Here is a 27,140-nt window from a genome sequence, read left to right as displayed (position 1 = left end):
TTGGGAAATGGGCAGTGGGCGGGATCACAGTCCAAAATACAAACAGAAATTCCGGCCCAGAACGGACATTTCAAAGTAGAATATACAGGCTGTAGCATTGTTTTTGGATTTAGCCAGTATTTCAATTTAGCATGTTTCTTAAATCTCTGATAACATATTATGATAATGTTATGCTTTAGTACAGTAAACATATTACATATTGCACCTTCAAGTTTAGCAAGCCATGAGCTGAGTGATACAAACGGTGAAGAGTCTGAGTGCTGATGGTGTCAGACATCAGCACTCATGGAACGTCTCTGTCCAATCAGATTCGAGGACCGGAACTAACTGTTGTATAACACTTATAAAAGCTTGGGTTATTACAAGTCAATTACAAACATGCAATGTTTTGCAGCTGTAGTTCAAGGACATTTGAGTAGGAGAATGCAGTTTTATTAATCACATTCACATGAAATATTATTTTAATGTACATTCATTATAACTGTTAAGTAATGTAATAATGTTATTAATCAACGTTGTTTTAAAAGATGTAGCACTACAGTATATCAGATATTCTGACATGACTGAGGTGCGGAACTGTGGTGAAGTGTTGCTGTTTGCAGGGGGAATGTTTTATCTGTCGCAGAGAAGAAAGTAGAGGAGAGTTTATCTGATAGTTGTAGCGATCCGGCTAAAGTTTAATACCGCTGGATCATTACACTACACGGATATGGACTTCCTACTTCGCTTTTAGACAGGGGGCATTAAAATAGCTTCGGGCAATTTATTTATGAAATATATTTTATAAGAATGGAGCGGATGTGTATACGCTTGGCCAAACTCGACATTTCTTCGACTTTAACTACATTAAAAGTGATCAGATGGTGTGGACAGAGACACGTTCACTCCCGTCCATCTGTGTCTGTCCCTGCTCGGGTTGATCTGATTAGGACATACTCCTCTTCCTCTCTGAAACCAAGAGGATCTGTCACTGTTTCCCCTTCACATGTTTGTCTAAGGTCAAGATCAGGGCTGCTCAACACATGTTTAACTGCATTCAAACCTCCAGTTCAACCCGCACATGAGTTTCACACGTCAGGCAGACTGAGAGCTGTCCCTGCGCCCTTCATCTGGCTGCTGCTGAAGCCCCTGCAGAAGCTCGTGGCCATCATACTGGGCAGGTGAGAGAATATGAATGAGAACTTCATCATACACTTCAAAAATATAGAATATAGTCAAGAATACATGAAATTGGGTCAATGAACATTTTGGTTCATAATGATAAAATTGAATTGATCTTTTTTATTTTTTATCTATTATTATTATTATTATTATTATTATTATTATTATTATTATTATTATATCCATTAACTGACATGGCTATTATTATATTTATTTTTTATTTTTTATTTTTTTATTTTATTTTTTTTAAACGGCGGTATGAAAAACCGATTGTGCATTTATAATTAATTATTTACATTTATTACGTTGTATAAGTAAGTTTAATATAATTTTTTCTGTGTCATATAAAAAAACGCCTACCAAAACAAATAAAATTTGATAAAGCATGTTGAATATGCATAAAAATGAATTTGTAGGCCTAATGATTTATCATAATGTGTAATAATAGAACTGCAAAAATGTTTTAAAAGTGTAAAATAATTTTTTTTTTTTTAATTTGTTTTTTTTTTTAACCATATCAGTTATCATCTAATACAAATATATATTTTTTTCTTGTATTTATCTTTCATTATAGCTCTCTTAAAATGTTGCCATGTGTTCAACAGATCCAAATGTTCAATGGAAACTATTTATTATTATAAAATAGCTTTTGTACTATTTTGTAAACGTTTTAAAGCATAATTCCTAAAATAAGGTAAGTGGCAAAGTATTGGTATTGGCTAAATGTTTTTTGTTCAAACAGGTATTTTGTTGCATTCCTAGTTATGTTCGATAACCACTATAAAGATCAGGGACTGAAAACTAAATGTTTTTGATTTTGGTTCGATCTGAGCAGAAACATATTTTTTCTGTTCCTGTTCCGGCATTCCGCTGCCTTCTTTCCAAAAGGTAACTGGTTAGAACGAAATAAAAGAATGGTTCAGAACCCTCTAAAATGACAGTATCTGTGCAAAGGGTGGCTGATATACCAGTTGCAGTGTTTTCAGATTTCACAAGAGAAACAAGGCACCTGTTTTGGAAAAACAAACTTAAAATTAGGGACTTGCCTCACCCAAAATAAGCCAAAATAAGCGATTATTTTTTTTCCCATATGGGCAAATTTTCAGGACAGAAATCATAGCAAGCATAGTATACTGCAGCCTATATAAAGTAACGTCTTTTCAATAAATGTTTTCTTAATAGTAAATATATCCCCAAAAATATTTCTAATATTTTAAGTATTCATTTGGCCACCTAAAATCAATTAATAGCCTAAATCTTTCTCTCCTACAAGCACACACACACTGCGTGGGCACGTTTGGACTTAACGTTACATTTTGCAGGCTGAATGATTTTTATTTTTTTAACATCGTTTTTTAAACTAGCGGTGTGCTTCAGAATCAAAGCACATGCTTGTAATTTTCTACTAAAAAAACAGAAGCCTCATTTTTTTCAGGCAACATGAAGTGATGTAATTCCAAAAATTTACTGTGAAAAATCCTTTGGTCTCATGAAAAAATGATCGGAACAGAATTAACTGGTTGTTAAGCAGTCACCAGCATTTAAAGATAATGTTTTATTTGAAAAAATTGAAAGGGAATTCATTCCCATTTTTGGTTAAATTCTGCAAAACATTTTTACATCCTTGAACCATTTTTAGTCTCTGATGACCATAGCTTAAATGTTTACTGCTTAAAAAAAAAAAAAAAAAAAAAAAAAATCAGGTTCAAATATTATTATTAGGGCTGTCAAGTTGAAAAAAATGTACACAGTTGTACTGTTCCACTGTTATGTTTTTATGACTCACAGTCACCAGGGGGCAGTTAGCACAACTGTAGCTGTACAGGTAACAAACCACACAGACAGCACAAGATGAGGACGCATTCTTGCATTCAAAAACAAATGGATGGAGCGTTACTATGAATGCTGGGGTCTCAAATTGTGTTTTGTTTTAAACTACATTTAACATTACACAGCACCCTAAAAACGCAGTGTTTATGACTCAATGATTAATCAACATATCATGTAATTAATTTTATTACAAATTGTAATTGATTGACAGCCCTATTTATAATGTTAAGTAGATGTAGAAGAACAGATGGATACCTATTTGTAAAGGAAATGTGTATAGGAAAAGCACTTCCTATACACATTTAAAAACAAACAATTAATACACAACCTGATGCACTTATCACTAATAAGACAGGTGGGTAAATGATGACATCATTTTTATTTTTGGTTAACTACGTGAACTTAATTGTCTCTCTGTTATCAGGAGCATCAGAAAGTGGTGGTTGGCCCTGCCACCCAATAAAAAACAGTTGTTTCGTGAATGGACTTGGCGTAGACGCTGGCACTTGGCGGGGTCTGGGGCGGGACTGCTGTTCTTCATCTCTCTCTTCTTCCTCACCCACCTGGATGAGTCTCCAGTTACAGGAAGGACCAGGCTGCTGGTGTTCAGCAGAGAGAACTTTATGGAACTGGCTCAGTTCACTGCAGAAGGGGTACGACTACAGCCATAGAGTCATGACCTCTCTAAGTCAATTTACAGTTACAGTTACTTTTTGTTTGTCAGCAATTCTGAAAACACTCTGGAAAAGCTGTTGTTGATCATATAAAGTTTAATAGTGTATGTAAATGCCTGTAGTCAAATAACAATTCTAGCTCTGTTCTAAAACCTAGTGAGCTGCCTTGCTATATACTGCCTTATAAGGCAGCATCCTAAATGGAATTGAACCTAATAAGTGCCTAAACTGGAATGCTCTACATATGCAGTCACATTACGCAGCATGCGCACCACACAAACAGTTCTCCTCACAAGAAGGGCATGGAGACTTGACAAAAAAAAAACTAGACTCGACAAAGGCATTTGTCAAGGCAGCATAATGATGACATCGACCACTGAACCAGCCTTTGCTTAGGGACAACTCCTATGATGTCTTAAATTGCTCTTTAGGTAGGCAGCTCACTAGGTTTTGTAGCATACTTTTAGGTTTTATACTTTTGTATTTATTTTTATTTATACTATTTGACAATGTAAAAATTGAAACCTTACGTTTCATTCCTTTAATCGTTTAATTTGATTCCATTTAATTTCATGGGCCTAATGCTTATAGAGCTTAAGCAAAACTTTGCTGTCCTCCTCCCTCTCTTGCTCTTCTCATTCATTCTCTCTATCAGTATTTGGAGGAGTTTAAGGAGGCTCTGATCCCTGCATCCGACCCCAGGCACCAGGTGGTGGAACGAGTGGTTCAGCATTTGGCACAGAGGAACCAGGACATTGCTGAGATTTCTTCTGTCAGCTGGAATGTCCATGTGGTGGACGGCCCCACCATCAACGCATTTATTTTGCCTGTGAGTCATATCTGACGACGACCATATCTGAGGCTTTGTCAAATAAATGAATCTATTCTATGTAGTTATTAAAAGGGGTCATCATTTTTTTGGTACCAAAAAAACATTTTCCATCCTTTCTCTGATCCTTATTAATCGGGCAGTTTTTTTGCTGCCATTCCTTTAAAAGAATAGTTCACCCAAAAATGAAAGTTCTCTCATCATTTACTCAAGCTGTGTCTCAAATGACAGACTATAAACTATGCACTTACAAAATGTACTATGCACTCAGCCATGTAGTGTATGAATTTTCAAAGTGTAGTATCATCCCAAATGGAACACTTAAGGTTTTTCTACTATTCGGAAGCATTCACCTTTTAACAATTGACTGAATTATGATGTTTCAAACCCAAGCTATGCGTTGCCGCTAGCTTTAGCCCTCAGTTCAACACTTATATCTCAATAACATACATATTCGCACAGCATGGTTTGGTGGTAAATCATTTAACTGTCTTCACAGAAGTTCCGCTAGTTGCCATATTCTCCATTTACAATTGTTTTGCCAGATCACCATTGCTGCCAGTAACTCCGCCACTTCCGCTATGTTTGGCAAGCCACGTGCACGAATGCACAAAGTGTCCAACATTCCACACTCCGTTTTGATGGTTGAAAAAGTGCATCATCCGGGTACTCGTAGTATACTTCATTTTGTTGCATTTTCAGTGTAAACATACTACTCGCACTACTTACACTACAAAATTACGTAAAATAATGCAGACGTGTGCGGTTTGGGACGCATCTTCACCCTCATGCTATTCCAGATGTTTATGACTTTCTTTCCTCTGCTGACCACAAATTTAGATTTTAGAAAAATATTTTAGCTCTGAACAGAACTTTGACACTCCGAAAAAAAGCACGTAAAGGCAGCATAAAAGTAATCCATACGACTCCAGTGGTTTAATCCATGTCCTCAGAAGCAATTTGATAGGTGTGGGTGAGAGACAGATCAATATTTAAGTCTTTTTTTTTTTTTTTTACTATAAATCTCCATTTTCACTTTCTTCTTTTGTTTTTGGCTTTTCGCATTCTTCATGCAAATCACCAACTACTGCAGAGGGCTGATCAGAGGTGGAGATTTAGAGTAAAAAAGGACTTAAATATTGATCTGTTTTTCACCCACACCTATCATTTCACTTCTGAAGACATGGATTAAACCACTGGTGTCATATGGATTACTTTTATGCTGCCTTTTGGAGCTTCAAAGTTCTGGTCACAATTCACTTGCATTGTGTGGACCTACAGAGCTGAAATATTCTTCTAAAAAACTTAATTTGTGTTCTGCAATAGAAAGTCAAGCACATCTGGGATGGCCTGAGGGTGAGTAAATGATAAGAGAATTTTAATTTCTGGGTGAACTAGCCCTTTAAGGCTTTTAATTAAACGCCCTCTTAGCACATGAAATGAGCAAGATGAGCTCAAGATGAGGACACGTTCTTGCGTTCAGACACAGCTGGACGGAGTGCAACTCCAAATGCAGGGGTGTAGAGATGTGTTTTATGTTTCAAACTGTTTAACTTGACACAGCATCCTAAAAACGCTGTTTATGATGCGACGAATCTAAAGTGAGACGCTTCAAAACCGCCTGTCTGACGCATGCACATAGACGTGTCCTTAGAAAAGCTGTTACAATAAATGTGTCTCGGACAGATTGATGAATTCAATTGCAAAATGGATTGCTGTGGACTGTAGGCCAATGATAGGCTTATGTTTAATCATATGGCAATAAACATATTGTATTCTAAAATAACTTTTTGTATGGCCTAATCAGTGCTGTACATGTCTGCCACAACAATGTAATATATATTTTAATTATCTGAATTATTATATTGAAAATATATTATATTTATAAATAATTATTTAATCATTATATATTGAATTATTTTTATTTGGGGGCCTTTCTCTGCAAATAATGATAAATAAGATTAATTGTGATTAATTCGATTATTTAATCTAAATATTATGTCATTTATTTGCTTAGAAATTTAAATTGATTGACAGCCCCAGAAATAACCCTTTATAGATATTTTCTTTGATGAGCTACATATACGGCATGACTCTTTATAACACTACCATAAAGGAAGATTAGACTGTTCTTAGTTCAATGCAAATGATTAAAGAAAGTCTCGAGACACAATACTGATTATTACTAAAGAATTATTAAGATTTAACAGCTACAGTAGAATGATTAGTGTGTGTGTGTTTGTGTGTGTGTTTGTGTGTCAGAATGGGGAGGTTTTTATCTTTACAGGTATGCTGGAGGCTGTAGCAGACATCCATCAGCTGACCTTTATAATGGGGCATGAAATGGCTCACGCTCTGATTGGTCATGCAGTAAGTCCCGCCCCCAGACTGTCAGACCAATACACAGAAACATCCTATTGAACCTTATTTTTGTCATTTTATCAGAATCTATTTATTTATTCCAGTAATTAACTATGCTTGAAGTTACATAACCAAGAACATACTATTTACTGTCTTGCTAGTTTTTCTTAAAGTTTGTGCAATCTCTACCTTTGGGTCAATTTGGTTTAAATGTAAATGTATTTGAGCAGTACATGGTCTGCTCTCAGTTTCCTATGCCATATTGTTGTAGTCGTTATAGTTTAAATCAAATTAAATTTGTACTTTAGCGTTCGCGTCACTCTCAGCTTTTTTTTTCTTTCTGGAAGTAAAGCCCCTTCATTGATTCAAGTGCTCACTTTATCTCGCTTTTGCATGCGTCATGTTTTTCTTTCATCTCTTCTCTTGGTTTAAATGTAGAGAAGGAGGCATACTGTCTCAGAGGCACTAAGCACTGTTAAGAGTTCCATTTAAAGAGGTGTTTTTAGTTTCAGAGCGGTTGCATCAGTGCATGGTTGTAGGTCTTGTGAGGGTGGAGGAATAGAGAGCTTAATGTTGGCAGTGTTATTGCATTGCACTGATATTTGGTCTATCATGATGCAGCTGTAACTGACTATTTCATATCGATTCAATATTTTTTCAAATGATAAACATTGGGTGTAAGCAAAGTCCTTTTAAACCAAGTCAGTTCACTCTGCCACCATTTTCCACATAGTAGGGCTGGGTAATAAAGCTAAAAATTATATCTCCATATTTTAACAATAATGATAGTCAATATACATCTCAAAATGTATATATTTGCTCTGAAAATGTTTATTTCACTCAGAGGAACTATCATTTCAACAAAGCAGCCATTGTTACAAAATAGATACAAAGGGCTTTATTTTTGGGAGCACACTAAGCATTACATGCAACGACCTTGCGCTACGTTTTATCTGCAATTTTCGTGTCAGCGCAAAGCGCAAGTGCCTGTGGGTGGGAGTGTTAGCACGTTAGCGCAAGTGCGTGTGGGTGTAATGCATGTTAATGAAGTGGCGCAAAGCGCAATATTCCTGAGAAATAGGTCATTGTGCTAAGATGATTCGGGAGCACCTCTGTTTTCAGCGCAAAGTCTAAAATCAGTCCCTGCATTTGCAGTTTGGAGATTCCACCAGCAGGTGGTAATAAAGTTCATGTCCAAACACTGAAAATATAGTGGAACATCAAATTATTTCCCTGACAGTCGGAGTTGTAGCCATTTTATGAAATACAAATTTATGAGATTTGTGTCAAACTTTCTTGAGATCATGGTTTATTTTTCAAATACTATTATGTTTATATTTACAACTGTATTTATGATCTAATTTGTATTAATATTTTTCCACCTGTTGTCGTAGAGTGAGTTTTTCTTAAGCCAATGCAAAAGAGGACGGTGAAAGAAGTTGGAGAGGGTAACGTTTTTGGATTTAGGGAGGCGATTATATTCAATTTTTTTTTTTTTTTTTTTTTACCACTTCCTTATTTTAATTATATTTTAGTTTAGTTTGAAAAGTAATTTGAATTTAGAAATGTTTTTCTTGTTTCAATAAATTTATAAAATTTTGAAAGCAAAATCGAAGAAAAAAAAAAAGATCCCTCGATCCACAGCCATACCTGGAAGGCCGATACAATCACTGTTAACACTAGCCATGATTTGTGTGTCACTTGATCAATATGATTAATAATACTTACATTCTCTATAATTTTACAGAGCATACATCCAAATCTTGACAAGAACCACATTCTCCATGTGTATAAAAAAAAGTGTGCCACTCTCATAGAAATATGCTTGACATTCAACAAGGATGCAAGTCCTTTTTTCTATTCTTCTAATTCATTGTATACAGTCCATTTACAATACCAACTTCTTATGAATGTGCTGTCTTTGTTTATTTCGCTGGTGCTTGAGGGAATGGACTATAAAATAGGATGCAGATGGTGGAATAACCGGAGAAGAACCTCAAAATTTAATTGCACTTGACCAATCCCATTAGAACTTTGCAACCCACCTACGCCTAGACTTAGCGCAAATACCAAAACTTCACGGACATGCCATTGTTTTTGCACTTATGATTTATTGCATAGCGCTGCGCTTAGTGCTAGCGCTCTTAAAATAAGGCTTGTAGTGTTTAATACGAAAAGTGAAATACAGTAAAAATCTAGTTAAGAATAGTCATTTAGTTTTTCACTAAATGAACACAAGAATGATATTTAATCATCTTCATTTGTACATTATTCACTGATATAACATATAAACAGTAATATTTACCTTATATTTTACTGCAACATTATAGTTATGATGAACAAACTGTCATTATTTACTCATCCTCATGTCGTTCAAACATGATTATCTTTCTTACCTTTAGAACAATGTTCACGCTGCTCTTTTCACATGGAAAATGTGGCTCAGTGGCTATCAAGCTCCAAAACAGACAAAAAGTACCACAAAGGCAGTCTAATGGGGCTTTTCCACTGCACGGTACGGCTCGACTCGACTCTGCTCGCTTTTTTGGGGGTTTCCACTGTGGATAGTACCTGGTACCTGGTACTTTTTTAGTACCACCTCGGTCGAGGTTCCAAGCGAGCTGAGCCGATACGAAACGTGACATCAAAACCCTGCAGATCACTGATTGGTCAGAGAAAATCATCACTACCAGCGTCATTGCTATAAGCTAGATGGCAGGTTAGCTTACCCTCGTGCGTCATCTTTGAGCTAACACAGTGATGTCCTCGTCTGCGCTTTGGTGTATGATTTCCCAAACTCTCCTGTTTTTTTTAGCGGTATTTTGTCTTGCTGCCGTCAGCCTCTTTTGAAACAAAGTTTGTCGTCTTGCTGTGAAAAACAGCCACATGCCGAGAATCAAGAACACCATTCCTTCGATATCCTCCATTGCTCCTTTGTTGTGTGTTTGTGTCATGTTTAAGATGATGTCACGGCAGTAGAGGTGGTGCAACTATGATGATCAGCCTATAATCCCACCCACGTTGAGGCTGCACTAAACTGCAGTGGAAAAGCAAGCTCAGAAAAGTAAAGCGAGCAGAGTCGAGTCGAACCGTAACGTACAGTGGAAAAGTGCCATATATGACTTGTGTGCTACATTCCAAAACTTTTGAAGCGGCACAATAGTTTTTTTTTTCTCCCCTTTTTCTCCCCAATTTGGTATGCCCAATTCCCAATGCGCTCTAAGTCCTCGTGGTGGTGCAGTGACTTGCCTCAATCCAGGTGGTGGAAGACGAATCTCAGTTGCCTCCACGTCTGAGACCGTCAATCCATGCATTTTATCACGTGACTTGTTGAGTGCATTACCGCGGAGACCTAGCGCATGTGGAGGCTTCACGCTATTCTCCACGGCATCCACGCACAACTCACCACGTGCCCCACTGAGAGCGAACCACATTATAGCGACCACAAGGAGGTTACCCCATGTGACTCTACACTCCCTAGCAACCGGGCCAGTTTGGTTGCTTAGGAGACCTGGAGTCACTCAGCACGCCCTGTATTCGAACTTGTGACTCCAGGGGTGGTAGTCAGCGTCTACTCACTGAGCTACCCAGGCCCTAGCTTTTTTTAATACCGAATAATTAAAGTTAATTATTCACTATTCACTCAGTTGTGAAAATTGTATGTAAAAGAGGGGCTTGGATATTCAGCTAAACATCTCCTTTTGTGTTCCACAAAAGAAAAAAAAAAGAAAAAATTAAAATGTTTGGGGATGAAAATAAAATGAGACTAAATAGATGATGACATAATTTTGTGTGGATTTTTTATTTTATTTATTTATTTTAATTTTTGGGGGTGAAATGTCCCTTCAAATGCACAATAAAGTATTGTAATAGATTTTATGAATATAGAAAATGCAAATTTACATAAACACTTTTTTGGTGTTTATTTTTTGAATAAAGAAATTATACACCTCACCTTTAACATTTATGACCATAAAACTGGCATAAATACTCAACAAATTTGCATTGCTGCATCTACTCGTCCACTCATGGACATGTGTTGTGGCATATCCATTGCCCTTTATCAGAAGAATGTGTATTGAAATAATAATTCAGTGTTATTCGTTATGTCTCTTTGTTAAATTGCTTCTTTCTTTTTTGTTTGTTTTTCTACATTGTTCCTAATTAGGCATGCTGTGTCATTGTCTGGGCTGCTGAAGAAGTGTACAAAAAAACTGTCTCTTAACAGCACCAAAATGCAAACAAATTAGAATAAACTATGAAATCAACAAAGAAGCAAACCCATAATGAATCTCTGCCTTTTTAGGCAACAGTTACTTAGTCATTTATTCCCCCCCCCCCCCTCTCTGTCTCTCTCTATTTTTCTCAGGCAGAGCAGGCCAGTTTGTCTCATGTGGTGGAGCTCTTGTCTCTTATTCTTCTAACGGCGATCTGGGCGATCTGTCCTCGGGACAGCCTGGCTGTGCTGGGCCAGTGGATTCAGGGCAAACTAGTGCAGGTGACAGCTGACCTGAAAGTCTCTCTCATACCCTTTTTTCACCGACACAATGCAAATGCCCAGTCTGACTCTGTTCCACATGTTTGCACCAAAGAAAAAGTGGTTCGGGGCTAGAAAATTGTTTCTGAACCAGACCTGTGATTCCCATATAATTTTGATTTCTTATATTTAAATTCATTTGAAGAAGAAATGAGAAAGGAAATTGTGTTTGTTCAGAATTAAGCACAAGACGTTGATGGGAGTCAGTTCAATATATGTTTGTCTATTAGCAAGGCAAACACTTCTGTAATATTGATTATAGGCTGTGTCTCGTTTGGAAGGCTGCGTCCTCCGGAGGTCGCATTTGTCGGCCGCATACGTCATCGAGGCTGTCTCGTTTCATAAAAGCGAGTAGGACACTCCGAATACAGCCTTCGAATGCGACCTTCTTTCACGGGAATTCGGAGGATGCATGAGGTGTGTTCTTCGTGGGCACTCACAACCCACAATTCTTTGCTTCAACGGAAATATCTAAAAAAAAATGACGCTAATTTGCCCGTAAATATGATGTTCAAACACAAGTATTGTTAATTCCCAAGTTGAAGTACCTCAGTAGACAGGTGCAGAGTATATATTAATATATAATTAAAATAAAGTATTAGACTGAAAGTACACCTGTAAAATCTATTTTCTTTTCTCTTTACATCATTATAACTCTCCTAAAATTTACCTCATATATTCCCTTCCAAAGGGACTTCCTTTCCAAGGGTTTCCTTCTCACTCAAAGTGCTCGCGCTTGTTAAAGAGTGGCGTGCTATCATAGCAACCATGTTACGTTCTGTTTCCGTTTGTCCTACGAAGGCCGTCTCATTTAAAAAGGCTTGTTTAAAGGAGGACGCTCAGTATACTGCAGCTTTCAAAGGACGCGTCCTTGCTAGCACGCAGGCTTCGAAACGAGAGACAGCTATAGAATCCCCTAAAGCACCCTTGAAATGTAAGTTATACTGCTCCACTAAAGCTCAAAGAAGCCTTATCAAGTGCTCTCTTGCCACCATTGTAAAACACGCTACTGACAATAACAATATCTCACTGGAGATTCTAAGGACTTCAATTTTTGGTTAGTTAAAAGTCACTTCAGCTACATTTATTTGTCTCCTAAATGGATATTGAATTAGCTTTTTTCTTTTATTTATCCCCTTTTCTCCCAATTTGGAATGCCCAATTCCCACTACTTAGTAGGTCCTCGTGGTGGCGCGGTTACTGACCTCAGTCTGGGTGGCGGAGGACAAGTCTCAGTTGCCTCCGCTTCTGAGACAGTCAATCCGCGCATCTTATTACGTGGCTCGTTGTGCATGACACTGCGGAGACTCACTGCACGGGAGGCTCATGCTACTCTCCGTGATCCACGCACAACTTACCACGTGCCCCATTGACCCACTCATCGTGACCATGAGGAGGTTACCCCATGTGACTTTACCCTCTCTAGCAACCGGGCCAATTTCGTTGCTTAGGAGACCTGGCTGGAGTCACTCAGCACACCCTGGATTCGAACTCACAACTCCAGGGGTGGTAGTCAGCGTCAATACTCGCTGAGCTACCCATGCACCCGAATTAGCATTTTTTTAAAGCACCGTGTGGCGTCATAAAGGCTCCCTTTCAGTGTTATTGTACTTTAGATGTTTTATATTGTTTTCCTTCTTATGTAAGATGAACTCCTTTGTTTTGCTTTTTATGTGGATATTTTAACCTTTACTTTTCTTCTTCTTTCTCCATTACATTTCAAATAAATTACATTTCAATGGTTTTGCTTTTTATCTCCTAGTCATTTTGTTCTCCAAATCTGCGTTTTCTTCTGATCTGTCCATCTTCCTCTGTTTGCCTAATATAACTCCTGTGTGCTCTGTCGGAACAGCTTGTTTATCTGAATATTTTTTTCACTTTCTGCTTGTCTGTGCTGTAGTTCTTATTTGACCGACCCTTCAGTCGCAAGTTGGAGGCAGAGGCGGACCAGGTCGGATTGCAATTGGCTGCCAAGGTAACACAGATATTATCTTACACAGTTACTAATAAATGATCAGATTTTCTTTCTCATCAATGTCTCTTCTTTCGAGATTCAGTATTACTTACTTGACTAATTACAGTACCAGTCAAAAGTTTGGACACAACTGACTGAAATTATTTTCTTCATGATCCTAAAAACCATTTGATCTAAAGGCTCATACTTAAATGCTTGGAATTAGTTTTGTAGACAAATATATATTTTTTTATGTATAGATTTCTTTCCAAAACTAAAGTTGAATTAAAACATAAAAAGTAGATTAATGAGTTAGTATCATTCACTCAAAAAAGTGTCTTTGGCTGAACTTGATTCAATCATGGACAGTGGTTCCATGTGTTTGAAATGGGCTTTCTTAAATAAATATTACCATGCAATTTCAATTTAAATACTTCAAGTAGAGGGAACCTAACTGAATCAGGTAAACCCAACAAAATTGAACATGTCATAATAACTTAAATGAAACTCTGTTAGTGATATGCTATCTAGTGACAGGAAATGTTATGGTTAACACAGCAGTTGCTCAATGGATAAAGCAATATGTAGAAAAATGGTTTTGGTCCTCAGCCTAGGCTCAAATTCCACTCTTCACCATGATGGTAACCCCCAAAACTACAACATAACAGAAGTTCTTCTAAATCTCTACATAACAAAACATTAAACTCTAACAAGTCTCCCCCTTTATATTCATCTTGCACAAAGACCCATAAAATGACACCTAATTTTAATATTTACTTTCCCTCTTGAGTCCTATGCAAAGAATGCTGGGAACTAGAAATCCTCTGTCCAACAAAAAATATCTATGTTGTTCCAACGCAAATGGATTAAGTAAAGCTGGCAAGACACTTTTTTTTTTTAGTTGAATCATCTCAAATTTCTTCTTGGTTACATGAGTTTTTTGAACAATATGAACATGGAAAGATGAAGTAAAGCTGACGATAGTGAAAGTTCTTTTTTTTTTTTTTTAGTGTAGCTAACATTTTATGTATTCTAAATAAAATGAAATTATATTTTCACACTTTTTGCAAAATTTTTGTCAAAATAACACCTTGATTGGAATTGATGCCCAATAAAAATGTTCCGCTCACGAGTGATATTTACCTAGATTTTTCTTTGTTTTCTTTAAACACTCAAGAGTGGTCTTCACTGACAATTTTGTCGTCTTTGTAAGCAAGTAAATGTACTTTTGAAAAAAGGGCAAAGTTGTCTGGTGTGGTGGAAATGACGACAACTGTGGGACAGTCGTAATTTTAGAAAATTTTATAGAAATTATTTTTACACAATAAATAGTGATTTTTATTTATTTATTTATTTTTTGTGTTTATTTCACTCTTGTTTAAATTATCATAGTTTTAAACATAATAATTTCAGAAAAAGTTTATAGATAAAACTCATTTGAAAAGTTGAAATCTGTTTATTTGAATAAAAACCAACCCCTGGGATATGAATTTGCCCCATGTTTTAGAAAGAATGGAGGTAGATCCAACCTTTGACTGGTAGTCAAATAGACCTGAATAATCACAGATGGGCATAATGTAGCCAAGTGAATAATTTGGCTGAACGTGACAGGGATAGGGATGTCCTGATTTTTTTGAGAATGAGTACAATTACCCATACATCATTTACGGTACCTGTTTTTCTTTTTTCATTTTTTTTTGAATTCCATATTGACAGTTTATTTCTGTTTTATCATTAAAATTGTGTCTAAATTAATGAATTCATTAAAACTTTAATCAAATAAAAATTATTAGTTTTAACATAATATTGTATTATTTTTATCAAATGAAATGATTTTATACAGAACCTCACAGCGCAATTCAAAATACAACATTGGAGTTATTTTTGTCAAATAAATGCTACATAACAGAGCATCACAGATGTGAGATATTGCTTAAATATAATACAATTTCTATTGATTTATTATTATTATTAGTAGTAGTAGTAGTGGCATTACAGAGAATGTTATATAACTACACAGTAGTGTAAAAGTATTTCTGTCGTACTTTTTTCCATTTAAATTAAGCTTTTATTTTGGCGGAAGCTTTTAGTTTGAAGTGAAGCACTTTCCATTTCTGTGTGTTTTGGATGGTAGCTTCTCACCTCTGGAAAAGCCGGTAGCTACGTGAGCCAGTGTGATTATTAAACCGCAAAAGGCTGATATTTTATTAAATAAATATGTAGTCTGTATGTGCCTCGTGCTATAAAGTGACTTAGCGCTGTGCTTGCTGTCATTTGCTACAAACAGAGCGTGCGATGCTCATGATGGTGTTTTCCGTGTATGAGGAGCTCTAAAAGAAGCAACCGGCATCTGCACAACACCGGCTCAACACATTCACAAGCGCTCACATTTTAAGTGCACAGCACATGCATATATACTAGATATTTATCTCATTAAATCGCAGCCTTTGCGGTTTAATAATTGAACTAAGACATAACATGATTTTAATTTGAATGCTGAATGTTTACAATGTGACATTATTACGTCAGACGGTATCTGTTTTTGGTATCGGAGCATTTTACAGACACGAGTACAAGTATATGAGCACAGTATCGGTGTCAGGACATCCCTTCCCTAGACAGCTATAAAACAAAAAATGTATAGAAAACCAAAGCACACAGTAAAAGATTAGAAGAATCCCTCTGAGTGGTGGAGAAACTGTCTAGTCATTTATAGTCGCTGTATCCTTCAGGACCTCTAGAGGGCATTGTGTCTTTACAAACAGCTTGGGATTCTCCTGATCCCATACTTGCTTGGCACAATTATGGAGAAACACAGTCAGTTCCTCTCCATATCTTATTGTAGTAATAACAGGATGCCTGCTGCTAACGGGCACAGATCCTACCTGACTGCCATAACCCGCCCAGTGAAGGACACTGGCATGGCGCTGCCGTAATAGTGAGAGAGGCTAGCTAGACTAGTCATGAGTCATGCTTTCTGTGGGACGGCCTGCTCTCAGCTTCAGTTCCAGTTAATGACAACGTCCAGAGCTCTAAGCGCCCCTGAGGTTGTGTGTGTGGTGTTATCTCTGTTTGATTCCTTTGATGATGGCAGGGCTTTAAAAGGATAGATAGTTCACCCAGCATGAAAACATAATTTTCTCAACCTTATGTTCCAAACCCATATGCCTTTTCTTTTCTTTTTTTTTCTTTTTTCTTTTTTTTTTTTTTTTTTGTAAAACACAAAAGGAGAATTTTTGAAGAATACTCTGGCTACTCTTTTACAGATAATGAAAGTGAATGGGGACTGGGGCTGCGCCATAAAAGCAGTTTATACGACCACTTAAAAGATACTTCAGTGGTGCTTTTTTGTCATTTTGAGCTTGATAACCCCTTAGAGTTTCCTTAGACTTGTTTAGTCTTCCACAAAAGATGGAAAATCATATGGTTATGGAATGACATAAGGATGAGTAAATGATGACAGAATGTTTTAAACTGTTTTTCAGTTTGTTTCAGTGGTTCATAACAGCTTGCCAGGGAAAACTTTCAGGCCATTGGTCCACGTCATCAGTTGATGTGACCTGTAGCTCCACCTACAGCAAATCCCCTTTTAATCAGTTAAATCACCAGTTCTATCAGTCATTAGTTAACTGGTGCAAATTTACCCAAATCTGTAGGATCGAATTCAGAATGTAAACAAGCCAAATTATGTATTTATTTACTCTGTATACCTGTATGTTACCTTAAATCATCTTTGAGTATTTAATGCAGTTTCTTTTACTGATCTCAAGTGAATTATATTCATAGAATGAGGCATGAAGTCATTGATAACACATTTTAATGTCATATAGTTTATGTTTTACATATAGTCTTGAGTGTCCTTTTATTTAAATGCTCATCTAAACGCCTTCCACAGCAGTGTGGCCTGTGTCTGAATGTTCGTAAACAGTATGTCATTGCTCAGCTGTTTCTAAATAATTTTTACTTCTGAACAAAGAACGAACAAGAACCTCACTGTAAATGTGCTGAGGCCTTTAACATGCAAGCAAACCATTTGTGCAGGTGTTTTTACTGAGATTTATCTTGTTTCTGCAGGCATGTGCTGACGTGAGGGCGGGGCCAGTGTTTTGGCAGCAGATGGAGATTTCTGATCAGCTGAGAGGGGAGCCCACCATCCCCGAGTGGCTGTCTACACACCCCTCCCACCAAAACCGTGTCAGACAGCTGGACCGCCTCGTCCCTGAGGTGAAACACACACACATCATTAGAGACAACTTGAACACAATCTTTTTACACACACTAAACCATAACATTTACCATCACCATTACATTTATGCCACAAATGGTAACAAGCATTTTACGTAGTTAACAGAATTGAACAAAGGAAACAGTCGTCCAAGCCTCACAGGTCTATTCAAATAGGGTCATGGACAGCATACAGTGACAATGCTAAATACAAATAATAAAGTGCTGTTACCATATAATTGTATATAGTTTGGATATAAATGTGTGTATATATATATATGTGTGTGTGTGTGTGTGTGTGTGTAAATATATATATATATATACACACACATACATACACACACACACACACACTACCTTTCAAAAGTTTAGGGTCACTTTATTTATTTTTTTAAAAATTTTTTCACATTTTAGAATGTAAAAAGTAATCACAACTATGGAATAATAGAAAAGAAAATATGGGAATTATGTTGTGACTAAACAAAATCCAAAATAAATCAAAACTGTGTTATATTTTAGCATCTTCAAAGTGGCCACATTTGCCTAGATTTAGCAGACATGTACTCTTGGCATTTTCTCAACCAACTTCTTGAGGTATCACCCTGGGATGCTTTTTAAACAGTATTGAAGGAGTTCCCATCTATGTTGGGCACTTATTGGCTGCTTTTCTTAATTATTCGGTCCAAGTCATCCATTTCAAAAACTTTTTTTTTTTTTTTTTAAATACAATTTTAGTTTTGTAATTAAATTAATATGTTGGCACAATTATATTTTTGTCTACAAAACTAATTTCAAACATTTAAGCATACACCTTCAGATCAAAAGATTTTTAAGATCATGAGAAACATTTTAGGCAAGTGACCCCAAACATTTGAACGGTAGTGTGTGTGTGTGTGTGTGTGTGTGTGTGTGTGTGTGTGTGTGTGTGTGTGTGTATGTATGTATGTATATATATATATATATATATATAATATATACTGTATGTGGATTCATGTGCATTGTTGCATTTTTACTTTGTATGGATGTGTGTGTGTATATATATATATATATATATTACACACACACAACAGTTAGTTCCGGTCTTCGAATCTGATTGGACGAGAGACGTTCCATGAGTACTGATGGTCTCACATCATCAGCACTTGGACGCTTCATTGTGTGTATCACTCCGCTTGTGCTTGTGCCATTCTAAACTAAAGTGTAAGAGCAGTGCAGATGTGTTAAGAGCTATCTGTCTCTTTACATTTAATTTTGTGACATTACATATTTTAGCCAGCAGGAGGCAAAAGACCATTTTTGTGAATATGAGCCAGTTGGTGACGTGAAGTCAGCGTCAGTCAGTGTTTTCATTCATCAGCACTCTGTGATCGCTCGTATTACTTCTACACTACTAAAGCTAGGAATTAGCTTTAAACTAACAACTTCAGCATTAAGGCTCATCACAGCTGAGAGACACAACAGACCGATTAATTACACAAAATCAAGGCACTTACCTCTTACCAGAGTTTTCACATTGGAGAGGACACACTGCTGAAAATGGCGGAGGAGATTGCAGTTTCAATAGTGAATGACACTTGCGCACTGGCCACTGTGAAATAGGGAGGAATATCCCCACTTGGACGGCTATTTTTCCACAGAGGAAATAGGATGAATTTCACCAAAATGACATTATCTTCAGAAAGCTGACTAACACACTACAGCATCATCAACAGGTGATCGCACACGCTCCATATCTCTCTTTCTCTCTCTCGCTCTCTCTCTCTCTCTCTCTCTCTCACACACACACACACACACACACACACACACACATCACTGTTTCTCCAATAACATGTTAGAAACAGCCCAAGCCGTGATACTAGTAGTTCTAAAGTGATGTTTTTGAGAGGCTTGGACGCATCATTTGATTTGAACCAGCAACGGCCAATTCTGATCCATGGCGTAAGAAAGTAGTTCCATGCACAAATGCGTTTTTTATAACCGTACTCAGTTTTTCTTAATTTTTTTAAATGTACTTGTTCATTGAACTGTTGTATATAAGCAATATCACACTCGCAATCGTGCTATATGGCCCTACATCAGCACTGCTGTGATTGCCTATGGTACTCAGCCTGCGTCCGAATCACAGCACTCTTGCTCATGTGATATTGCTTAAATATATATATATAAAAAGTAAACATACAAAAATGCACATGAATCCATATGTTGTTTGGAAATTCTATTGTAATCTGATACTTTGGAATGCATCTCAGTGGAAAATAAATCAGATTTATATGCAGTTTAAACAAAGCCAAAGTGCAGCCCAAATAGACTGTTTTTGGATTATTGTAACTCATTGATGGATGGCTAAGAAAGCCCCAGAGGTCATAGTTCAGCTATGTAATAATACCAGCATGTCCAACACCACTAACCCTAAAGCTCTTTGTCAAGGACGGACTATTGTTTTGTATTTAAATTGAGAAAAATGTCCTGGGTACTTTCTGTTCTCGATTTTAAAAAAGTACCCATCAGAACACACACTGTAGGGCTTGCAACCGTGTCTGAAATCCAGACTACACTACAGCTAACAAGACGTCTAGAGACCTTCATGTTCTTCAGCAAACTCTGCCATCTACACACATGCCTCAGACCACATTCAGTGTGGAAATGAACAGATAAATGCTCTTCTGCGGGCAGGACCAGACAAAACACAAGGGCCATGAAAAGCCTGGCGGATCTGTGAAAAGCAGGGATGTGAACGCATTCAACGGGAATGTGGTGGAATCCTTAGATCAGTAGCAGAGAGGTTAGCCATTCAACAGCAACCACAAGAGAGACCCTTCTTAAGTGACTGAGACTACATAATTCACCATGCAAGTCCAAATGCCGCATGCTATATAGTAGTGAAATGCGTGACAGTGATTTGTCAGTGCGTTCATCAGTAATATGCATGAAGTTAGCTCCATCAAGCACAGCTAGGGCTGTGCCAATACAATCATACATCCATAAAAATAATTTTTCTAGATATTTCACAATATTGCACAGATTCTTCAATGCATTCTTATCACTGCCAACAGTTCAGTTAATGAAAAAGAAAGTCAGCTAAATAAGCAGAAACTCTGAAACTGGCTTTTGTCAGTCACAAAAGTGACACAAACCACACAAGAGAGACTGAAAGGCCCTTTCACACCAAATACAAATATTCGGCGCAAATGTTTGGCAAAACCAAGAATTTAATGCTTTCCTGTATGGAGCTATTTATACCGGTGACGAATATTCGCCCAACGACTAAATCTGAACAACCACAATGTTCATGACTGCAGTGAAAAAATCATTATATAAACGGGAGTAAGCAATCAAGGATTTCAGTATTACGGTGTGTGATAGTTTATTTGATAAATTGTGTGTGTGAGAGAAAGAGGGATTTTCTCATTTGATTTTGGATTACTTTTATGCTGCCTTTATGTCCTTATTGGAAGTTCAAAGTTTTGGACCCTTTTCACTTACATTGTATGGAAAAAAACACATTATACATCCTTTAGAAAATCATTGTTTGTGTTACGCAGAAGAAAGAAAGTCATATGAGTTTGAGATGGCATGAGGGGAAGTAAATTATCAACTATCCCTATAACTATAAATTATAAATACTGTCTAAAGTATACCTTAGACAGACAATTATTATTTTCTTAATTTTATAATCTATCCTTAATAATCAACCATTAGACATATAACTTTTTAAAACTATTTGCATTAATCTGCAATTGGTGTGAAACATAACTGCAATAATATGATATATTGTTTATTTTTATGGATTTTGTTTTAGTTTTTTTTTTTAGAGCATCTACTAAATGTTTTCATTTACAGTTAATACCAATTTTTCATTTCACTTTTACATTTTTACAATTAAATATGAATATTTTATTTATTTATTTTTGTTAAATGAGAATGTATCTTGACATATTATAGAAATTGTCTATAAAAATGTGGAAAAATGTCTTGATGATCGTGTTTACAATAATTTCAGACATCCCTTCTTATGTTCCAAAAGTATGAAATGAACAGAAATTAAAAAAAGTAACTTGAAAAAAACAAAACAAACAAAAAAACCACTAGTCACTAGTTTGAAATGAATCCATTGGCCCAGCATTGCCAGGCTGTCCCAAAGAAAGATCCATATCGCCACCAGAAGGCTGTGTTCATTTTGGTTTGATTGCTTGCTATTAGTATAGTAGACCCTAATAGTCCCAATGATATATATATATATATATATATATATATATATATATATATATATATATATATATATATATATATATATATATATATATATGAGAGAGAGAGAGAGAGAGAGAGAGAGAGAGAGAGAGAGAGAGAGAGAGAGAGAGAGAGAGAGAGAGAGAGAGAGAGAGAGAGAGAGAGAGAGAGAGAGAGAGAGAGAGAGAGAGAGAGAGATATACACGCACACAGACACACATCTATTAAACAACCTACTAGGCACACCCCAACATAAACAATGCACTTAGCAAAGTCAATAACATAAACTACTAGAAGCATGTAATCAAACAAACAACCACATTTGCACGGTGGCCCAATAGGCTTTTAACATATAGCAAACAGACATAATAAATGTGAAATTAAACCACATACTCACTCATTATAGCTGCACTCTCTGGGCCTTCCTTTCGGCGAACTCTTCCACAATGTCCTTTGTGTTTAGTTTGCAGCTTCTTATACTCTCAATGGAAAGAATGGCTAGTGCTGGGAGTCTGCCATGACCCATGGTGCCCCTCAAATAATTTTTTGATTAGCTTCAACTTTGAAAATGAGTGCTCCGATGAAGCCACAGTTACAGGGATGGTAAGAAAGAGAAATAAAACAGTACAGAATTCACTGAAGCTGGGAGAGATACTGTTGTTCTCGACTATCAAAAATCTGGCCAGATCTTGAACTGATCTTGCATCTTGAACTGAGTATCCAGCTCTGGTCTCTTCAGTGGCTGCTTCATTGTTCCCTGACATCTGGAATTCTGCCGAGCTGCCAGCTACGTTGCTGTTCTCATCTGAAGCACTGCAACTGCCAATATTAGCTGGCAAAACATCCCTCTCACCTTCAACGTCAGTGTCACTCAGGTGAGGACGACACAAAAAACTGTCAATTTTGGTTAGTTTTTGTGTTGCGGCTAACTTCTCCACCCTCTCTTTCATCTTTAAGGCCCCGCTTTTATGTTTGTATTTGAAATCCATTCTTAACAACGTTCTTTTCGACTAGCTAGCTACCAACATCTCGCAAACATAATTTTTTTGTAAAGATTTGGCGTAACCACATTTGGCATAATTTGGCATATGATAATGTACTCACCATGATGTTGTTCTAAACCTGTTTGACTTACTTTCTGCGGAACACTAAAGATGTTTTTATTGAGAGAGCAGACTGTAGACTGTAGAGCTGTGTGGACAGCCATCAACAATGTTTTCTCCACCGTCACACTCGAGTTGCTCCAAAAAAGAATATAATACATCATCTAATATACAATGCAAAGTGTTGGAAGTGGCATGGAACGGTAGCAGAAGAGTGCATGTGAATGAGTGTGGATTTTAGTGGCATGCAGGGCCCTTACTTAACCTTGAGCTTGAACTCTTAGCAGTGTGTAATGGAGTACTGCCTGCTCGCACACTCCAAACAGAAGGATGGTCAACACTAATTGTCCATCAACTGTAATGCATGCATGTTTCTCTGCATGCATTTCTGAGTGGTGGGTATTACTCCTTCGGGAAGTTACTTTAAAATGCCCTCCATCTCTCCCTCTATTCTCACCCTCCTCAACCTGAGCCAATGGAAAGTCGTTCACTATGTGCTCTCTAATGAGAATTACCATACTGAAATGTTTTCCGACTTCATTGTCAATGTAGTTCAGATTTCCATTGGCAGGTTGACGTGTGTAACATCAGGGTTGTGTTTTGCCTGTGGTGGATGAGAGAAGAACAGTGTGAATGGGGTTTATAGACCCTACAAAAATCAACATTGGAGTTTTGTAGCTTTTAGTCCATGTCTGTTAGTTTTGAGGCCATTTCTATGGTAGTGTACACCTAAACATTGACACAATTAACTTTTGGCAGATTTACGCATTTCAAATATAGTCTTTATCTTCTGGGAAAATGGACCACAATTTTGTTCAATAAAACATTTTCTAGAATGAGAATGCCCCTCTTGCTTGTACTACATGCCTCTGACTAGCCAATGCATATAGCAGTGCAAATGATTCATAGCTATGGTGTAAACTAAAGGCTGTTGGCTATTTTGAAAGAACAAGAACAAGGACAAACCTTTTGATATGTTCTGCTCTAACTTATTGTTACAACTGGAAAACATCAACACAGGAAAGAAAACTGTGCTCATCAAGCCATTTCATTGGGTCTTTAAAGGAATATTCTGGAATATTCTGGAATAGGAATATTATTGCACAGCGGTTTATTAATGTGGTGTCATCTTTTTAAGATTTACTTGCCCCTAAATGCAATGTAAAAACAAAGCAAACTGTTATTAGTCACTTACATATCAGTCAGACAGTCTTTTCCTCTTTAAGTGGGCGGTTCTTGATTAGAATAAACTAAAGAGGTACAAGTGTTCTGAACCCAGTGCCAGTTTATTGTTACTATTTAATTTAGGTTGCTTTGCAACAGAGAAACAGTCAACACTTATTGCGAAATCTGTGGAGTTTATTCACGCTCTTACGAATTCTCTAAACATACACTATTTTTCTTACTCCTCACAGCTGCTGAGCCGGTTCTGTTTCATCTGTGATGTGCTATTTAAAGAATAAATGTTCTTTGTCAGATTGGTCCTAAGTATGCATCTGATGCGTCCTTCTTGGGTAATTGTTCTCAGTAAGCTTTGGTCCAGCTACTCTTTCATCAAGTGTCATTTACATTTTAGAGTCCCCCTAATGGCCTTATTCTCAAACATTGCAGTGTTGCTTAAATCTGCACTTCTTGCTGTGTGTATTTATCAGCCGAATCTGATCTGTTCTCCTCTGGGAAGATGGTTCTGCATAATAATTTTAGAAACTAGAAAATGCTTTTGCTAAGTGCCTTTTGGCTGATCCTGGCCTTTGAGTTCATGCTTTCGCAAAAAAATTATTGATCCAGTATTGTGATGGCTGTTTCTCCATTCCCACTAATGGAGGTCAGAGGTCATAGTCCAAGGGTCACAGAAAAAGTCAAATCAGTATTTGTAAAAGCATCTGGATGTCTTTAATGTTGAAGAACTTCTTGGTCTTAACAACCAACCTTAGACCCAGGGGCATTTCATTATCCATTCATCAAATCACTATTTCCATCCATCCATCCATCCATCAAATCATTATACCATCCATCCATCCATCCATCCATCCGTCCATCCATCCATCCATCCATCAAATCATTATACCATCCATCCAACCATCCAACCATCCATCCATCAAATCACTATTTCCATCCATCCATCAAATCATTATACCATCCATCCATCCATCCGTCCATCCATCCATCCATCCATCCATCAAATCATTATACCATCCATCCAACCATCCAACCATCCATCCATCCATCAAATCACTATTTCCATCCATCCATCCATCCATCAAATCACTATTTCCATCCATCCATCCATCAAATCACTATTCCATCCATCCATCCATCCATCCATCCATCCATCCATCAAATCATTATACCATCCATCCATCCATCAAATCACTATTTCCATCCATCCATCCATCCAGGGTGAAAGTGGAGAGATGGAACATACACAGGTCAGAGTTCACATCCATCCGCACTAATTTTTGTCCTCCTATGTTGTAGGCTTTGGAGCTCCGTGCACACTGCGACTGTCCTGCCCTTCCCACAGCCGACCCCCGTATCATTTTCTCCCAGAGTGTTCGACTACTGCTGGAAAACGCCAAAAAACAAGAGATAATAGAGGAAGAGGAAAAGAAAGAGAAAGAGAGAGCTCGAGTTATATTACCCCTCCCTCTAATCCCTCCTGTCCCAACTCAGGGGTCTCAGCCGCAGCTTGGGGGAGTGCTGGCCACATCCACTCTGCCACAGACTCTGCTTAATAAATGAGATTTGATGAAAATGACTGTCAGAGACAAATTCAAGTTTTCCTGTTCAGTTCTCTCTTTCCAGTCCAGTAGCCCTGAAACAAGGCCTGAGTGTATTGGCGGATAGAAATGGACACCTGTTCTTGATGCAATACATTTGTTGTCACTTTGATAGCCACAAGTCTGCTGATGTGATGTTAGTCAGAAAGTGGGAGTATGTATTTCATTTGTGTGTAAAGTTTAACAGGAAAGTTCAGCCAAAAATGAAAACTCTGTCATCATTTACAGTACTCACATGTTGTTGCAAACCAATGTGACTGGCTTTCATTTGTGGAACACAAAAGGAGATGTTAGGCAGTATGTTAATCTTAGTCAATATTTACTTACATTGCATCTTTTTTCCATACAATGAAAGTGAAGGGTGACTAAGGCCATAATTCTGCCTTACAACTCCTTTTGTGTTCTACAGATGAAATAAATTCATACTGGTTTTAAACGACATCCATGGCAGTGCTATCAAGTTAATAATGGAGGAATTCTAAATGGACTTTTCATTAGTTTTAATTATGTTATTAGCAGACCCCTGTGAAGTTGAATGCATCTTGGTGTACATTATACATCAAAGATCTGCCTCTACTTTAATGTCCTCTATAGGTTCCAGGCTGTCATGTAACTCTGCTGTATAGAGTAGCTGCATATGTCAGTGGGTTTAAAACTGTGTAGCTCTGGGCTTTCTACATTATTTATTAACAGGGACAGCTGGCATCAAATGAACCCAACGTTAATATTTTGGAAAAGCATCGAGTTCACGTTAAATTTACTCTCTGTGCAAGACTATGAAGGTAAGGAAAATGGGACTGAAAATACGCACAAGTTAAAAGAAGGCCTTTACATGATTTGTGTATCCACCCTTTTAAATCTGGATTTTTTTATGCGTCTATAAAAGCTTTACTGTGTAAACTGCGGCTGTTTTAGCTGTTTCGATGTGACTGATATTTGATTTAATTATACAATCCTATGTAAATGCTGTGGACAAATTATCAATCTATCCAGTGTTTTAGCTGGCTGCAAAAATCTTTCTGAAGAGTCATATTGTTTTTCAAAGTTTGTGTCTCACTTCAGAAAATAGGAACATGGAGTGATTAATATCTTAAAAAAGGGCTTTCTCACATTGTGGTGTTTTCCTTTATTATTCTATTCTTCTTCAAGTCAACTCAAAATAGCAATTAGATCTCATTTTACTTTCTTAATGTGACATACTGTATTTTTTTTTAGGTAAACAGAATATTCAACAAGAAAAAAAAAACCCTGTAAAGGACATTGGACACTGTATGTGTGTGTGTGTGTGTGTGTGTGTGTGTGTGTGTGTATATATATATATATATATATATATATATATATATATATATATATATTTCAAATCTTTGCTATTTGCCGTAATATTGATTACTAGGTAAACATTAAATTAAATTAAAAAGAAAAACATGTTTGTCATGTGAATAACATTCACTATTAGA

At 37.0% G+C, this 27,140-nt stretch overlaps 1 protein-coding gene across 1 annotated transcript; it reads left to right on the top strand.

Annotated features, from left to right (window-relative positions):
* Window positions 1-624: 624 nt before the first annotated feature.
* Window positions 625-27,140, top strand: oma1 (OMA1 zinc metallopeptidase). The gene is made up of 8 exons (XM_051655403.1): window positions 625-1,160; window positions 3,416-3,644; window positions 4,321-4,494; window positions 6,757-6,864; window positions 11,225-11,353; window positions 13,293-13,367; window positions 17,421-17,570; window positions 25,382-27,140. The coding sequence occupies exons 1-8, from the start codon at window positions 790-792 to the stop codon at window positions 25,643-25,645; spliced, it is 1,500 nt and encodes a 499-aa protein (XP_051511363.1). The 5' UTR covers window positions 625-789; the 3' UTR covers window positions 25,646-27,140.

Source organism: Myxocyprinus asiaticus, chromosome 25 (assembly GCF_019703515.2).
Source record: "Myxocyprinus asiaticus isolate MX2 ecotype Aquarium Trade chromosome 25, UBuf_Myxa_2, whole genome shotgun sequence".
NCBI classification, from domain to species: domain Eukaryota; kingdom Metazoa; phylum Chordata; class Actinopteri; order Cypriniformes; family Catostomidae; genus Myxocyprinus; species Myxocyprinus asiaticus.
This window is presented reverse-complemented; position numbering and strand designations above follow the sequence as displayed.

Coding starts and splice junctions, on each gene's coding strand:
- oma1 (XM_051655403.1), top strand. CDS start 790: ATGGAGCGGATGTGTATACGCTTGGCCAAACTCGACATTTCTTCGACT. Junction 3,645..4,320: donor CTCAGTTCACTGCAGAAGGG/GTACGACTACAG, acceptor TCTCTCTATCAG/TATTTGGAGGAGTTTAAGGA. Junction 17,571..25,381: donor TGGACCGCCTCGTCCCTGAG/GTGAAACACACA, acceptor CCTATGTTGTAG/GCTTTGGAGCTCCGTGCACA.